Genomic DNA, 17,615 nt, shown 5'->3' with positions numbered 1-17,615 from the left:
AACAAATACATTTGGAAACTCATCATTTGGGCCAAAGTCATCCTGCAAGTTGAAGGCAGGGGCTGGTGTTATTTTCATTTCATCATTGCAACATTTTATCTGTAATGAAAAAGCTCTGACTTTATTCTCAGTATTTCAAATATATTCTTACCATTCCCAGCCTTACACATTTGTATGTATTGAAAAATAATAATCGCAAAATACATATTTTGTCAGCATTTTCAACTTGCGTCCGTTCGTGCTTCTTTTGTAGCGCTTGATGCAGCTCACGGTTGCATCGAGCTGCAAATGTGTGCAATGGAGCAGGAGCCATTAATAGGCTCTGAACATGTTTTAGAAAGAAGCCACGTACACAAAGGATACACATTTAAATGTTTATTGGTGGTTTCTTTTTGTAAAAGGTGCAGACCTGCATAAAGGAAACAGTGGTAGTAAGAGTGTTGTAAAGACGTAAGTGATTGAACCGCTGTTACCGTTTGTTTTTGCCTCTCTTGGTGTTCCGGCCAAAAGAGTCCTCGGGAACTGGAGCACCTACAGAAGGTTCCGGGTTCATGCACTCTGTGGGTGAACTTAAATAAATGTAGCTGTAACTCGAATACATTTAGGATATTTTTAAATACAAAAATTAATTGTTAAATGAATCAAGATAGATATTTTTGTAGAACTGCTTTAATTGTGCTAAGAATTAGAACCATTGTAAATAGAGCTCCTGCCATCGTGCTACTTTGACATGACACTTGTGCACGATGTGCATTTGTACTGTGGAAGGACACACACACACACACACACACCGTGAGTGTTGTTCACCCCTATTCCAGCATTTTAAACTTTACAGCCATAAAAATACGTTACATATCAACTGCATATTTAATGGAAGGTCGGGACATTCGAGTATGTAATGCAAAGATCCAATAAAGGAATCATTAAGGCAGTAAAAATGTTTTCATGAAGGAAAAACACAACTCTGCATGTTTGGAATATTTTCTTTTTTATTCAAAATGTACATCAATGAAATGAAACTAAAGTAAGATACTGAATAAGTTGTAGTGTGGGAGAGGCTCTGACAACAAGAGGTAATGACTGATACTAGAAAAATGTATGGCGATTCCTGACAGCAAAATGTTACTTTACACTCACGTCCAAAGATCAGGTAATAAACAACAAGTCTCCACTTCAATACACAAAATATATCCTTATAAATTATATAAATGCAGGAGGATCTTTTTTTTTTAATACTCCTATCTGGGATTCAATTCAACTCCATCTTATACTAGTATTTGGCAAAATAGGAGCTGAAAACAAAAGACTAAGCAAATATACAATAATAATAATAATAATAATATGCGCCATTTTGAAGAAAAGTTATTTGAGGGATAAAAACAAGCAGGTAAAAGATCACAGTAGTAATGAGCTAAACAAAAAAGAAAAAAGAAAAAGATGCATGCAAAATATAGAATAGGCTGGTGAAAAGTAAAGCACAATTTGTATCAAAAGGGCATGGCGTGACCTCCATGGTATTTAGCAGTAACCTGTAAACATGGGCACCATAAACATCACTTTGGCTTCTGCATGATTATGAGTCCTAGCTTTCTTTAAATCATCAGACACACTGAAAAAAAAAATTAATCTACTTATTGTAATGTACTTCAGGCCTTCGATGTATTTGTATCCAGTGAGCAAGCCTTGATGTTTCAGATTCTTATCCTAATGTGAATTTTGCATTTATTCGTAGTAAAATTTAAAGTAAAGATCAAAGTCCCGTATAACGCGTGAACCCCACCGGATCACTCCTAATAGCAACAGTCTTTCTATGTACATTAAGACATGACAGCAGGCGTCGGCTGTGCCTGGTTCCTGACCTGTCTGGCTTCATCTGGTCGTCAGAAATACCATGCGAGTCCACATAAGGCCATGTTCAACAAAAAGGAGACGTGATGCAGAGAATAAAAGGTGGGTAAACAGCGAAACAAAAAACAAAAAAAAACAAACAAAAGAGAGGTAAAGGGTGCTTAGTTCTTGCTGAAGCTGCAATCCCCTCTTCAGGTGGTCAAGAGAGATTAAAAGAAGCTGAAGAGACAAAGAGAGAAGAAAAGCAGAGGTTAGAGGAGATTGCAAAGCGGAGACGCTCACAGAAAAGGCCCAGAGGTGAATGCCTCATCCGGTACAGAGGAGCTTGAAGTTATTGTGAGAAAAAACTAAGTAAATCCCAGTGCCCACTTCACAACGTCGAAACAGTGAATTCACTCTGTGCCAAAACTCCACGCCATTACCTATTCTGTGGTCTACGTGTGTACAATAAAATTAAAAAAATGTTCCAACCACAGCAACAAGTGTGCATTGTGAATGAAGTGGGGGGAGAGGGGGGGGGGGGTGAGTCATAGCAAAAACAAACAAAGAAAAACCAATAGTACACATGGAAGCATAAGCAGAGACGGCAAATCCAGATTCAGGTTGCTGGAGGTGAGTTTAAAGCAGCAGCGCAGCACACACACAATAACTGTCACTGAAGCAGAAGGAATGTTGATTAAGAAACCCTGAAAGACGGGCGTCCGCAAGGCCCCGGGTCACATTTGAGGTACTCAGTACCCACAAGGTCTGGTTCCTCAGCAAAGCTTGAGGGTGGAGGAGCTACTCAGTGCAGAGCCAGGGATTACTGCAAAGGAAAGTGAAACCACACAGACCAGTGAGCGGAGGTTAAGGAGGGGAACGGCTCTTCTGCACCCACAACCAAGTGTCGATGCCGAGCGCCATCACCCGCTACGACTTCATCAAGTAAAGTATAACGGAGATCCAAGTTACACTCGCAAGGAAAGGAAGGGTGTGTTTTTGAAGTGACGGGAACAGAACTGGACAAGGTTTAGCAAACGTGTCCGAGGTCACCTGAGAGCATTTTATTACCGACACTGTTGTTCGCACTTCATCGACGCGTCATCGCCGAGATCAAGTACAGAATACTTTAGTCATACACAATGATTCTGGCCACAGTTGTAACATTTGGTGAAAAATTGGCCTTTATTCTCTCTTTTTTTAATGGTTTTCTTTGGTGTGCTTTTTTAATGAATCAACACTGATACAAACAACATTGGTCCCTGCAGGACAGTGGACATCATGGTGATTGACTTTTAAATGTGCCTTCATAATAAGTACAATAAAAAGAAAGTTACAATTGCACTGACAGCATCAAAATATAGATATGTAGAAAAAACATCATCATCATCATCATCATCACATTTGGATATAAAACAAAAACAAAAACAAAAGTGCAAATGTGGAAGCTAATACAAGGTTGCACATAACACATGACAATGAATGAGGTACGGGAGAAGTGGCAAAGAGATTAGGCACACAACTACTCATGCGTCAGGCTAAAGTGAAACACACACCAGCAGAGGAGCGCCACCCTCAGTTTGTTGGATAAAATAGCAAAAATCTTTTACAATTGGATGCATTGAGAAAATGTTCTGGGATTTCAGTGTGAATGTGCTCTGCAGTATCTTTCTGGAGGGTCCTGCACTGGATTCACAAACGGTTTATATTTCCAGGAGATCTAAACGTCTTTACTTTCTGCTGTGCTGAATCTACGTTATTCTATCGCTCCTCCACAGTAAATATCCAACTAACATAAAATGAGTTGAGAAGGAAGCACGTATGGAATTATTTAACAATAAAGAGAGACAATTATACATCCAAAACACAATTACAAAAAAAATAGTCTAATTATTGATGCAGAGAATAACATTAAATAACTGGTTTCTCACAATGATGTAAAAAAACAAAGTGATTTATTCTGTTTTTACTAAATGGATACTCCTGTTTGGTGGCATTACAACAGATGTGCTTCTTGCACATCTGTTGCATCTTCTTTTTTTTTATGCGTATGAGTAGGAGTACCGGTAATTACAAAAAAGATAGAGATGCATTTACATACGTTGCAGCCGCCGGCCGCAGCTTTATCTGTTGATTCTGTTGTAAAATGTGAAAAACTGTTTAAAGCATCACAACAAATCCTTGTTTTCAAGTCCAGACAGTAACAGAAGTAAATCATTTTAAATTTCATTGAGGTAACAGGGGGATGAATGATGAAGTCACTGGTTTTGGTTGTTGTGTCTGCGTTGCTTGAAGCTCTTTAACTCGATGGTTAGATCCAGTTTAAACTCTTTAAATCCATCCTCTTATCAATAACGGCTCAATCTTAATTCTTTCCTCAGTAATCTGCGGCACATCCCAAATCCGGCCCACAGTTGGGTCCTACTGTTGGACGCATGCTTCTCTTTAGCCTCATTACATTTCTGCCCATCACACAGTAGTCATGTCAGTTAATATTAAAATAACAAAAACTCACATCATGCAAAGAATCGCTGAGTATAAAACGAGTAAGGAATGCAGTTCGGTAAAATTGCATAAGAGGGCGAGCTGACTAATCGCTTGTGCACATGGTTCACAAGCATCATTCAGCCAAAAACAGAGTGATGTCAAACTCATAGCAATGCTCAGCGTCTTCCACAGAGCGGGGTGGTATTATGAGAGGATTGGGTGGGGGTGGGGGTGGGGGAGGAGAGAGGAGGGGACTGTAAAGGATGGTGGGAGCAGAAACTCATTCACAGCAGGATGGCCACAAGGGAGCACTTTTTCTACAGGAATCCTTAGCTGGAAATAAGAAAGAAGGGATGTTATTGCTTGCTTTGAGTTAAGACATCATCAGGACACACATCAGGTTCCACAATCAGTGACATCACTTCAACATTAGTGACAACACAGCATCGAGAGGAAGACATGCATCCGTGGCACCTCAGACAGGCTTCAATCAACCAGTGAGACTTGTTTTTTTTTTTATGGGTCCCCCCCCCCACCACCATTTTTTTAAGGTGTTGGTCCCAGTTTGAGTTTTAAACAATGTGTGTCATTGTCTCCGTTGTGTTCGCCAAACAGCGTCTTGTTTTCACTGACTTCAACAGGACAGAGACGCTTGAGGAGTCTACAGATTGCGAGACAGATGTCCTCATTCACTACGTCCCTCCCCAGCGGTTGAAGCCAAACAACATGGGTCTCTCAGGACTCAGCTTTGTACCCACTCGAGGAGCGAAGGGTGAGTGGGTTGGGGGAGGGGGGGGGGGGTCATCATATGGCTGCGAGATCAACAAAACATGTCATCTCTATAAACATAGATGAGCCCGGAGGCCTTTTTCTGCTCTGACGTGACCTGATGTTAGCCTCAGTTACTGAATAAGCTCTTTGTGTGTGTCACGACGGAGAAGGACTTGGGAGAAGGACTTGGGGGGGGGGAAAAGAAAGAAAAGAGGCTGTTGTGGATTTAGGACGGCAGATGGAGCAGTACATCAAATTGGGGTTGCGGGGATCTAATAAAGTGGCTGATTTAGAGGCTGGCACGGGGACAATGCACACATCCAGCTCAACGATATGATGGGCACAGATGTTGGCGTGAAACACTGCCAGCCTGCAGCACTCAAACACCTGAATTAGCCGCTCCTCAACTGTTGCTTTTAAATAATGGGAATGGGGAAAAAAGCATGCTACTTAAATTCGACGTTAAAGTTTAAATTAAAGCCTCATAATCGCATTTAAGTTGGTAACTTCCACTTATGAATTGAGGACTTCTTCCTCCGGGCTTACATGCAAGCTTGAGTCAGCATGTGGAAATGACCTCCCACTTTCTTTTGTTCATGTTGAAATCGCTTATTTTTTCAAGAATCACTGTTTGTTGGTGGTGAAACTCAAGAAGGGGGGGGGTCTTCCCTGAAAAGGCGCCTCATGCAGCAAGTATGGGAGGAGTTAAGTGGAAAACATGAAGGATGCGACGTCGGTGACACGTGCACTCACGGGACTCATTCACATCAACACATCGGGCAGTGAGAAAAGAGGCGTGCGTCTCCTGGGGGCGAGCGGGAAACACTGACGTCCATCTGATAGGTTCAGACGGATGAGCGTCGTTAATAGTCTGAAAGCTTCGAGTGCAGGCGGATTAAATCAGCGACCCACAGACAAACGGCGAAGCTGCACAGCTGCTTCTTTAGGTAGAGAAAGAATCCAGGCAGAGCTCGTACAGAGACGAGGGCGACTGTGAAAGCAACACGCTCAGAGGAGTGGAATAAAGCAGAAGGACCCTTCTCAGTGCAAGTGTCTTCTTCCTTTTCTAACGGGCACAGAGTGACACCGGCACCAACGTAGAACCGAGCGTCCATTACCAACACGAAGGGACCGACAGTGCGAGGGACACTTGCACAAACCAGGAGACGAGTGAGAACAAACAACAACAGCAGCTGATGCAAGAAATAGTGTTTGAAAAAAAAAAAAAAGTGAGTGCTGGCTTTGCTTTGGTGCACAATATTTCTTACAATGCAGCTGAAGTAATCAAGTGTTCCTTTATGAGTGAAAGCAACTCGAATCATTCCAGGAGTGGGGAAAAACAAAAAGCTAAAGCAGTTCAGCGTGTTTGAGTTTGAGGCGAGCGAGTAGCACCATTTAATTGCGGAGCGATGATTTCTCACTGGGATTCAGTCGTCACCCTCTGCTGGCTACCTTTCAACTATTTAGAGGAGGGCAGTTTGTCATTTGGACTCTGTTCTTATTTTTCCCCACATTTGTGGATCAGTCCTGAGCTCATGGCAGCTCTCTAGAGAGTTTAGCAATAAGTACAATCTCTGGTTATTTACGGTGGATAAACAGGGGCATCCATCTGCCTCTTGGAATTAAAGTGCCGTGTCTGACAGACTACTTAGAGAGGTTTACCAAAGCATTTATTGACAGTGAGTGTCCAATGACACAAATCTGAGGTGGGTTATGAATGAGCGTTGACAGGGAGACCCTCGGAGTTGGGACGTATTCGCCGTGAATCCAATCAGTTGAGTCAATTCTTTCATCGGTGCTTAGAAAGTGATTTAGCAAAGTGGAGCCGACAGGTTGAGAGTATTTGGCGTCCCCAGTGGTCATTCATACAGTCAGAGCGGGCCCTGCACCTGTGCTGCCAGTGGAAAGAAGAGAGCAATACTCACTTTTTCCTCTCTTTGTCCCTCTTCAGCGTGGTGGAGCCCCCTGCCTGCTGGGCCTGGCTCAGCAACAGCTCTGCAGCAGTCTTTTTCTGTTTGAACGTGTTCAGCTCGTCGTCCAGGGACTTCTTCTTCTCCTCCACTTTTTTCTTCTCGTCCTGGTGGAGCTTCTTCAAGCGGTCAAATTTCTCATGCAGCTACCGAGCCGCGGCAAAGGAAGCAGAAGGTTTAAGTTAGTCGGGAGCAACAATGAGCCTCAACGACAGGAATGTCCTGTGATATTCACCTCTTTCTCCGCTTCTTTGAGTTCGGCCTCCTTTTCTTTCACTCTTTGGACAAACATTTGCCTCATTTCCTCTTCTTTCTTCTGCAGTTCACCCATGAACTCGTTCCTCTTTGCTTCATAGGTCTCCTGCAGACTGGTGAAGGGAAAGGAGACAGCGGAAACATTGAAAACTATAAGTTAACATTGAATTATAGAGTTTGACATGCAGCAGATTGCAAATCTAAACAGCTGCGATCTTGTAAGAAATAGATCCTTAAAAACAACAGGCCTGTGGTGAGTCATCTACCTGAAGGGCTTGCTGTCAGGGTCTGTGTCCTTAAAGCCCATCTCCTCCAGTTTGCAGCGGCGGTAGAGCTCGTAATGGCGTGTGTGGGTCTGCTCTCGCAGGTCCTCCATGTTGACTCTGATGAGCATCTCACGGAGTTTGACAAAGTCACAGTGATTCTCATTTTCCACTGTGACAGAGAGAGAGCACAGCGACACGTCTTACCAAAACACGTCCGATGGCCTCCGATGAATGAACATCATGCGAATACGGCGCGGCAGACCAAGGTGAGGGTCACGGTAGGTCACAGCTAATATATGTGCTCGGTAGAGACTCATTCCCACAAACAATGCCGATACAACACAGGCTGGAGTTCATGTCCTGTGGCACAACTATCGATTTGGTTCCTGCACTGAGGTAAGCATGTGAGCACACATGATGCCTGGAGTCACACTGAGCCACACAAAGCCAATGTCAGGAATAGTATACATAAGGAAAATAAATCGTTTTCATTTCTTTGACTGTAAGCCACCACATTACGTGACGTGAAAGTGCTGACTTTCAGCTTTGGGACTTTAACTTGGAAACTTGAGACCTGCGAGCTCCGTGGGTGTCGAGTACAAAGAGAGGTACAATTTCACCACAGATTGTTGAATGTGAGCGGAAATAATCTCCACCGACAGAAAATATATTTACATTTCCATCCACAAAAACACACAAACAAACCTTGAATATCTCACTGTTCCACTACCCATCATGCAATTTTGAAACTACTGCATTTGAAAAAGAGCCAGATGTTACTCGATACAAGGGATTACTGCTAAACTACATTGCTGTGGGTCTCCTGCACGATGACACAAAACCAGGGGAGCCCGACCCTGGTCCTTCAGAGACCCTGTCTTGCATGTTTTAGTCCTCTCCCTGCTTCAGTATACCTGAATCTAATGATGATGTCATCACCAAGGGGTACGTCTGAAAAGTCCCTCCTATCTCCACATCTATCGACTTTCACTGAACCTCGGAAGTGTTTTGTGTCGCGGCCATGATAAGGACAGTCTGAATTCTCAATGAGCAAAGGAAAGGAGGCTCGTTGCTTCCTTTAGAGCCTCCTTTATCAAAGGAGGCGAGCTCATATTCAGGGAAACTCACAATGTCAGAAAAATTGAGCAGATCATGTAAGTTACCAAAGCAATAATCTGCATCGAACAACTTTAAATCATCTAAAACCCAAATGTGCTTTTTTTGTCCATTTTTCAGAAACGTGTAGTTCTTTCCTCACCACAGCAGACGTCACCAACTTGCACCGCTGTTGGATTATTATGACGTCACTCAGTGAAAGTGTGGTCCGACTGCCACACTAACATGATCGCCTTTCATTAACTCCTTTAGGAAGTCTTCTAACACCTTTCCTCAACCCTGTGAGGTCATCCAGGGGTTAAGATAAAGTCCATAGATGAGGAGAAAGGAGAGACAATTCGGACGTACCCCAAGGTTGTGAAAAAGCCCAATAACAAGCTAAACTCTGCAGGACAGGCGCCCTCGAGGACCGAGGTTGGGCACCCCCGCACTAAACATCCTGGTTAAAGCGGAAAGTGCAGCAAATGGGTATGAAGCATGAACATTTGAATGTTTCTCTGTAGTTTTCTTCCAGGGAAACATTTTGCATTGCAGGGGCCACAGCAATCACATGAACATGCTCATGTTGCATCTGACTGTGAGGAGATATGTGCTGAGCTCAGTCACTGGAAGTGCACACACACACACACACACACACACACACACACACACACACACACACACACACACACACACACACACACACACACACACACACACACACACACACACACACACACACACACACACACACACTTGAGGTTAACAGAATTTATGAGGCTGTAACAAACAGCTCAAGAGCAAATCAGGGTAAAAGATGCACTGCCGCACATTTTCGGTGCCCCAATGTGCTGAAAGTATTGATAGTGTGGTCTGTCTGGAATACATTAAACACTCCCCGTCATACATTGATCAAGTAACTCAATAAAAAGGTCAATTGAAACGTCATTAGTGACATTACATTTGAGTCAGAGCACAGAGACGCTGCTGCTGTATGACGGCAGAGGCAGTGCTGCGGCTAAATGAGGTTATATAACTGGCTATCAGCTCCTTTGCAGCAGCTGTGACTGCTGAGGAGAAGTCAAAAGCTGAGGGGAGTAGCTGTAGCAGATCAAATGAGAGCGAGCGTGCTCTCATTTCCTGGGCAGGATGTAGCCCGGGCTTACCCTGCACCGTCCCCCAGGGGTACTGCCGGGCCTTCACCATCTTGTTCCCAATCTTCACTTCCTCTGTGCTCCCCACCACGGCAAATGGCAAATGGCTCTGTAAAGCAGAGGGACAAGCACTGTCAGTGCTCCTTAAAACAAACAAACAAACCGCTAACATTTATTTCAGAACGTGCTTGAAAGGTGTGTTCTGTATGTCATGCCAAAAAAAAAAAAAAATGTCTAAACGTTTACAACTTTACTTTATTAAACTTTACATTAATAGCTTGTTTTCACACACTCACAGCTCTGACAAGGCATCTGACCTTTCGCTGGAGCTTTGGGAAATAAGACGTTTCAACAAGAGCCGAGAGGAAACAGTCAAATGGAGAGATTTAGGGGAGTTAAGGCCTTTAGCACAGATCAGAGCTCATGGACAGCGAAGTGAGCTGCACAGAAAACTGTGGCTCGACTTCCTGACACCAGACACAGACGCCGAAAGTCCCAGTTCAACATGAAATGGTGGCGATGATGTGCGGCTGCTGCATGTGCTTCCTTCGCCTCATCTCGGCGAGAAGCACGTGGAGTTTAAATGAGCGTGACAAAAGACAGGAAGTTAAGAGTGAGGCTCACGTTCATAGTCGAGTTGATTTCTGCCACGGACTCGTCATCGGTGGGGAACTGGTAGATCTGGACACCATTGCTGACCAGCTCACTGGTGATCTTGATTTTGAACTTGGCCAGCTCACTTTTGGAGATGGCGTCTGACTTGGCAATGATTGGGATTATGTTGACCTGCAATCGAGAAGTCAGAGAAAGCTTAATGTAGGGAGACACCATGCAATTGTTCAGATAACAATACCAGATAAGCAGCTAAATATAGAGAGATTTCTGGCTCATATTCATTTCTACAGTCTAAAATTAGAGGACAAAATGACGTATTTGGAGAAAAAAAAAAAAGACAACTGCAGTCAGATAAATGTGGGGCAGTAGCTTTGGCAGGATAATATTCATGTATTCAATAATGAAGACTCTCCGATTAGTGGTTGACCAAGTATCACATCAATTTTAAAACCACATATCAATTAGAAAGAGTCTGAGCCGTCCAGGCCCACTTCATTTAACATAAAACTGCAGGCTCTCTGCTAAGCAGACCTTTATGTATTTCAGACAATTATATAATTCTTAAGTTCATGGTTAGGCCACAAAAAAACATTTTTCCCCCTCGGCTTTCTCGAAAATCATTCTGTCCACAAGTCACTATGAACTCGGCTCAACATGAGGCTTCAGGGCATGTAGTACACATCGCAGGCCTTTAGGGGCGCTGTGACTCACCAAACACACCAATAATGCAGAACTTAAGAAGTAGATTCATGCTCATAAACCTCTAAACCTCGCACTCTTCCTGCAGCTCTACCGGAGCTTATAGTCCCTGATTGTTGTGGTTATTTGACATCACGGACCGCGGTGGGAGGAGAGGTGGGCGATTACCTCATCTTTTTCCCCCACAGATGATCGTCTTTACCGACTTTGCAAGAGCCGGGGTTTTAAAATGTCCTCACTCTTGGACCCGTGTTGGAAAAAAAGCCGTCTCCGCGCTCCTAAAACACTCCTCGCGTGGAGGACAGGCCAAAAACAGCTCGTTTCGGTGAACCGGTTTCATGGTGTGGACGGCCCCTTAAAAATATCAAATGCAGCAGGCTTCCTGCTCGTCCAGATTATCAAAAGCTGTCCAAACACTGTGTTCGGGAGAAAGTCAAATGGTTTCAGCAACACTGCTGTTCTAAATGGTGGCAATCATAAAAAGCTGGAGAGAAACAAACAGAAGGTCACTCTCACAGACCAACTTACCAACGAGCTGTTGGAAAATGACCATTTCACTCCCACACAAGCATTTCCACAGTGCCATGCAGCCCACACCATCCCAAATAGTTTGTTCTCCAAATGAGGACTTCTTTGGAGGGACAGCAAAGCCATGATCCAGGTCAAGTGAACAGAAAAGTACGTCATCACTAAATCTAATGATGTCTTGCTGAAGGACACTTCAGTCCAGTGCTGTTTGAAGAAGTACACAGTGGACGCTCTGCGCTGCGCTGCGCTGGGTCACGCTGCTGTGCGTGCTTGCTGGAGGGCACAGCTGCGCTGGCAAACACTAACCGACTCTTTGTATTAAAAAAAAAAAAAAAAGAAAGAAAGAAAAAAGCCAGGAGAGCCATGCAAATCAGCTACTGAGGAAAGGCCTTCAGAAAACCGAGGATGCAGCCACTGAGCACACCGCATTTCACAGCTGACCTCCGCCAACACAACACCACAACCGACTCAGAATCAGACAGATGGCCTGGAAAAGGTTTACAACCCATGACTGCAGGAGTGAGATCAAATGCTACAAACAGTTCCGGCTTTACCTGCTGTACGTCTCTGACGAGCCACAGCGGCTGTGCAACCAACACGTGATCAGAACGATTTTTCATTGGCATCGTTCTGCCAAACGGTATCGCTAATGCTAAAAATAACAATGCTGATATCAATGGCAAGCCTGTAAAACTGTGTGCTGCTTTGAAAGCAAATTATTACCTGCGACAGTGCAATACGACTGCAGGTGGCTGACAGGAAACGAAGACAGATAAAGCTTTATTTTATTTATTTATTTATTTATTTTAATAAAAACATTTAACGAAACAAAGCTCACCTTGCTATCAAGCTTCTTCATGGTCACCAAGTCCAAGGATTTGAGCGAGTGTCCCGTTGGGGCGATGAAGTACAGGCACGCGTGGATGCGGGTGTCGTGGTAACTGTGTAGCGTGCGCTTGATTTTCAGCTCCTCCTGCAGGTAGGCTTCAAACTGGGCGTCGATAAACTCCACAATGGATTTGTAGCTGTCAAGACCAGAGGGACACAAAAGGTGGTCAACACACTTATCTTCACATTTGCAATTAATAATCCTGTAAAGTTGTTTCAATCTAGAAAAATTTTAAAAAGACCTAAAAAATAAAGTAATGCACATGTTCAGCTTCAAATATGTTCAGCATAGTTCAGTTTGCTTTTTTTTCACAGTGAGATATGATACGATATATACACTGCACATTCAAGCTGTTGGAAGTACAGAACACGTGGTGTTTTTACGAGAAACGTCACATTCAATATTTCTTTGGAAGAACCGCGGACCCACTATTGCACAACAGAAGTGACATCATCGATACTGACTTTGTGTCTTTCATCCCACAACTCAAATGTTCCCCAAAATATAGAGCAATCAGCTGCGGCGTTCGAATTTGAGACGGTCAAACAATTGAACGTTTGGAGTTTTAATCTCCGATAAAATCACTCCGAGGACAACAGGAAGCATTCAAGTGGAAGTCATTATTTCCACAAACACATGGACACGTTAAAGCACAGCTCGTGTTCACGCTGTAAGACACTCAGCCTGCAGCAGTTCACATGACCCTGAGCGTGTGTACTTCGTCTGTCTAAACACTGTAAAGCCTGGAAACAAGCTCAGCATTCCCATGACAGAGCTGGAGAGTTCACATGATATCGTTTTCCCTTAACTTGACTCCACTGGCATCAGGAGTCCAGTTAGCAATTACAAACTTCAAAATCTTTTGGGTGATTTTTTGTTTGGTTTTTAAGGTTCATCCTGTCAAGCCCAGTGACACTATATCAAACATATATCAGGCTTAAATAAAACTGGATCTTTGGAATTCTCTCTTCTGAAGCTCAGAGTAATTGTAGCCCACCATTCCTCTGTAAAGCGGTCAATCAAAAGTGAATTTGTCATCACAAGCCGCTCACTAATGCGAAAGATGAAACCTTATTAAACGTAACTTCTCTGCGAGGATCGATCGAGGTGCCGGGTGTCTGGAGTGGTTTACCTGTCTTCTTTATTAATCTGGTCTCCGAAGCCCACAGTGTTGACGACGGTGAGCTTGAGGCGCACGTTGCTCTCCTGGAGTTCGTAGGTGTTGGACTTGAGCGTGACGCCTGGCTGGTTGTGCTGAGTGGGCTCACCCTCGAACTTGGTGTTGAACAGCGTGTCCATCAGGGTGGATTTACCCAAACCCGTCTCACCTGCACAACGGCAAGGGGAAAAAAACAGAATCATGGATGAAGGCAGGATACATCTTGGACAGGCTGCCAGTCCAACACATGGAACCCACAGAGAAGGCTGCATCCAATAATGCCAGATGACATTAAAAGACACGTACTGAAGATCTATGGAGCAAAACAACGGATTTTTTTAAATTGCTTAAAGTCACAAAAATAGCAGACGTTTTGCCCAGTGATGTAGTCTGACATTCATTTGCTCTTACATGACTCATATTCGGAGTTCCTTCTGTGAGTAGGTCTATTTTTAAACACCATGCCCTGGTCAGCAGCACAACCATGTTGGCCCATTTTCACAGGATTTCTCACAAAGCTTCAAATTGTATTTCTTTTTGTCTCCTGGTAAATAATAATAATAATAATAATAATAATAACAACTCGTATGTCACATAATCACAGAAAGAACTAAAGAAAACCTTCCCAATAATGATAACAATGACAGTATTATGAGTGTCTTCACATTAGAACTCTGAGTCCTTGTGATTTTTAGATTCCAAGCAAATAATTACAAAAATCACATGCTTTGCCTCAAGTGATGTTCAGACCAGTGTGAAAATGTTGCATGTGTGAGTCACGACAGTTCCCAAAAGCAGCAGCTTTCTTCTTACATACTCTGAACAGAATGAACTGTCCTCACTGGAGAGCATTCAGGTGTATGAACAGTAAACGCACCATTATCACAGACATGAATCAGCATAATGATGAGGACTTAGAAAAACAGTGCAATTGGCCTTTTGTACTTGTCACTCTGAACAAACATGAAATCCACTTTAAACAAAACCCTGCTTCAAAGAAAAATGACCCCCCCCCATGCATTTTTGAGATAACAAGGTGCTTTTTCCCCTCATCACAATGAGTAATAATATCAAATGAAGATTAGCATTTCAATTAAAATATTTGAGACGATCTACAGAACTGGTGAATGTTTGACCACCAAGCTGTCTCTGGTAAAAAACTCTTAAAATACAGCAACAATACAAAACACAGTGGCACACGCTGGAGTCGTTCAGGTGAGTTTAAATGTATTTAAAGTGTTTTTAAAACTGAAATACTACCAAATTAGTCTGTGCAGCTGAAGTACTCCATTTCTCCTTCAGCACTACGGCTGCAGGATTAATTCTACCCAGAAGATAGAAGGTTCAAACTGAGGTTATGTGGATAACATGTTTTTTTTCCCCCAAGAAGTCTAATGCGATTGATTTTTTTTTCCTTGGCCAACGAATCCTGTGAAATTCTTGTTTTCTTAAATAATTGTTCCACAACTTTTTTGATGAGCAAAGGCCTGACTAAAATCAAGCGACCTGCCGACACGGTGCAGATTTGTATCAGAAGCGAGGAGGATTTCACTCCATCACGGGAACCGGTCTGATCGAGTCGGAGCCTGAAATGCTTGTCTTATTGTGGAAAAGCTTCAGTGAAGCAAGAACATTGCTGTTGAGCCCGAGGACAGAGAGAGAGATGAAGGAGTCACTCACCAACACAGAGGATGTTGAAGCAGAAGCCGTGGTTGACAGACTTGTTGACCAGCTGGTCAGGCATGCTGTCAAAGCCGACATGTCCCGCCAGGGGGACGGCCCGAGCTCCCTCACCCTGAAGACCAAACACATGGATATAAAGCAACAGGTAAACTAGCACCGAAGAGCTCATTTATCATTTTTGATTCGTTTCCATGAGGCCTCGCGCTGTGACACCAGTAAATCTGGACAGGTTCTATAAGTGAAGGATAAATCAGAATGATCACGATCATTTATATGACAGGGAAAACTCGGGTTACATTTCCATCCGGCATATTCAAAGCACATTATTCTGCAAGACTGACTTCAGGTGCGGTGGAACTCACTTCCTGTTTCCTGAGCTATTTCTTACTTCTCACAGCTGAAAGCCACAAATGTACATATATGGAAACTCTGACTGTTGGCGTCCACGTACTTGTGAAAAGAGCAAAAAGCAACGATTTGATTTGAAAAAATACAAACGACAAAATGAAATTCAAACTGTTCTTTTGAGACGAGCCGACACAAAGTTTCCTTGATCACTTGAACTTGGATTTCTGAACTGGGGTTCATTGAAATTCCACTCACACCGTTTGTATACAGCCTCATCTCTGCACCAGGCTGGCACCAAACACCAAAGGGTTAAAGCACAGTTGTTATATGTGTGTGTGGGCGTGTAGCTGGCAGTGAGCATCTTCATTGCTCTGAATCTCATTTTTCCAGTCTGCATCGAAATTACGAGGTAGAGGAAAGCAAAATAAATAAATAAATATAAAAAAGAGAGATTATATGGGGGAAAAAAACGTGCAGCTCCATCCCAACAAAAAACCTCAGACAACTACCCATTATGTGGCTTCACATAACACAGTGTCGCTGCCCAAAGTGGGAAAGCTTTGAGGGGAAAATACTCTATTTGAGGGTGAATTTAGAATAACCAGCGGAGCAGTTTGTGGATGGCTTGTTTTGAAACAGCTGAAAGGGGGGTATATTGGGGACAAGCTGGGGAGGGAGAGTGACAGGACAAACCGCCTACAATCTTTAGCTTGGCAAGTGCAACATTCCTGAAATCATTCCTGCTTTTTTCATGACACTCGCAGCCAAGTTCCACACAGAGGGCTGTTCATTCAATGGGCCGCAGAGGGACATCAAACTGTACAACCTTGCTATTCCGAGCCTTCCCTCTGGGTTTAGTGGCTTCCTTTTTCCTCCCTCAACAAAAAAAACAACAACAACAAAAAGAAAAGGAGTTCAACTTAACACACGCTCTTTACAAAATTGCATGCCTTAATGCCTATAGACCTCCACACTCTGGTTTGGTCCAGATTGTGTTTGCAGTCCAGACAACGCCCGAATGAAAGTTAACGGGACTTGAAGCAACATAACGGAAATGAAACGAAACGAGCACCGCTCGCTGAGCTGAAATGGGGGCGTACAGAATGAATGGCCTACCAACACCTCCAGTACAGGTTCTCGACTCAACGTGAGCTATTATATCATCCACTGCGAGGGATTTACAATGATCTATCCCCGCGTATATATGTTTTATTCACATTTTGCTTAAAATATCTGTCAAAGCGCTGAGATGTTGCAGATGAAACTGATAATGCTTCCAACGAGAATGTGTTTTTTTCCCCCAGCGCTCTGGGTGTTGGTCTTCAATAACGAATCAAGCTTGTGTAAGAGCATTAAGGAGTGTGTGTTTTTCACATTTGCAATAATAACGACTGGTCATAATTCAGCGGTGAAATTTGGGTGTAATAAAACAGTGGAAGCGTCGGAAAGCGGGTGGCGGCGAGCGGTATCCGCTTCACGCTTGCGCCCACGTATCGTACAACTGAAATGTAATTAATACATAACAAACAGACACGCTGAATGTATTGAAACGACTCGCGACGAAGCCATTCTGGAACAAAGCATAATACTCACCGCTTGCCTCGCTATCTCGGTTGACGCCATGGTTATGGTAGCCGTTTACCGGACGACGAACCCTCTGCTGCCGCTTAGCAAAGGAAGCTGCGCCGCTAACGTTACCACGGAGCGGTGGCCTGGTGGAATGTACCACTTGTGTACGCGTTTTTTTTTTTAATAGGAAACCGTGACCGAGATGCTTACCATGGGTGTAAATTGGATATGGCAATTTATAATATCAAAACGATTTAATTTTATGTTCTGTAAATGTATAGATTTCAGAAATAAATTGTG

The 17,615-nt window shown here is 43.4% G+C and overlaps 1 protein-coding gene across 3 annotated transcripts; it reads right to left on the bottom strand.

Annotated features, from left to right (window-relative positions):
- Positions 1-1,039: 1,039 nt before the first annotated feature.
- Positions 1,040-17,416, bottom strand: septin6 (septin 6). Of its 3 annotated transcripts, none has more exons than XM_080502042.1 (10): positions 17,340-17,416; positions 15,396-15,510; positions 13,689-13,884; positions 12,506-12,692; positions 10,450-10,611; positions 9,838-9,934; positions 7,577-7,745; positions 7,291-7,423; positions 7,011-7,201; positions 1,040-2,653 (listed from the first exon to the last, which is right to left on the bottom strand). In XM_080502042.1, the coding sequence occupies exons 1-10, from the start codon at positions 17,367-17,369 to the stop codon at positions 2,629-2,631; spliced, it is 1,305 nt and encodes a 434-aa protein (XP_080358168.1). In that variant the 5' UTR covers positions 17,370-17,416; the 3' UTR covers positions 1,040-2,628. The 3 variants fall into 3 exon arrangements, with proteins under 3 accessions (XP_080358168.1, XP_080358169.1, XP_080358170.1); XM_080502043.1 differs by having other exon boundaries at positions 1,040-2,067; XM_080502044.1 differs by lacking the exon at positions 1,040-2,653 and adding an exon at positions 2,685-4,647.
- Between the last annotated feature and the right edge of the window lie 199 nt (positions 17,417-17,615).

Source organism: Blennius ocellaris (assembly GCF_963422515.1).
Source record: "Blennius ocellaris genome assembly, chromosome: 9".
Classification (NCBI taxonomy): domain Eukaryota; kingdom Metazoa; phylum Chordata; class Actinopteri; order Blenniiformes; family Blenniidae; genus Blennius; species Blennius ocellaris.
This window is presented reverse-complemented; position numbering and strand designations above follow the sequence as displayed.

Coding starts and splice junctions, on each gene's coding strand:
- septin6 (XM_080502042.1), bottom strand. CDS start 17,369: ATGGCGTCAACCGAGATAGCGAGGCAAGCG. Junction 7,746..9,837: donor CCCCTGGGGGACGGTGCAGG/GTAAGCCCGGGC, acceptor TCTCTGTCACAG/TGGAAAATGAGAATCACTGT. Junction 7,202..7,290: donor TCAAAGAAGCGGAGAAAGAG/GTGAATATCACA, acceptor GCGGCTCGGTAG/CTGCATGAGAAATTTGACCG.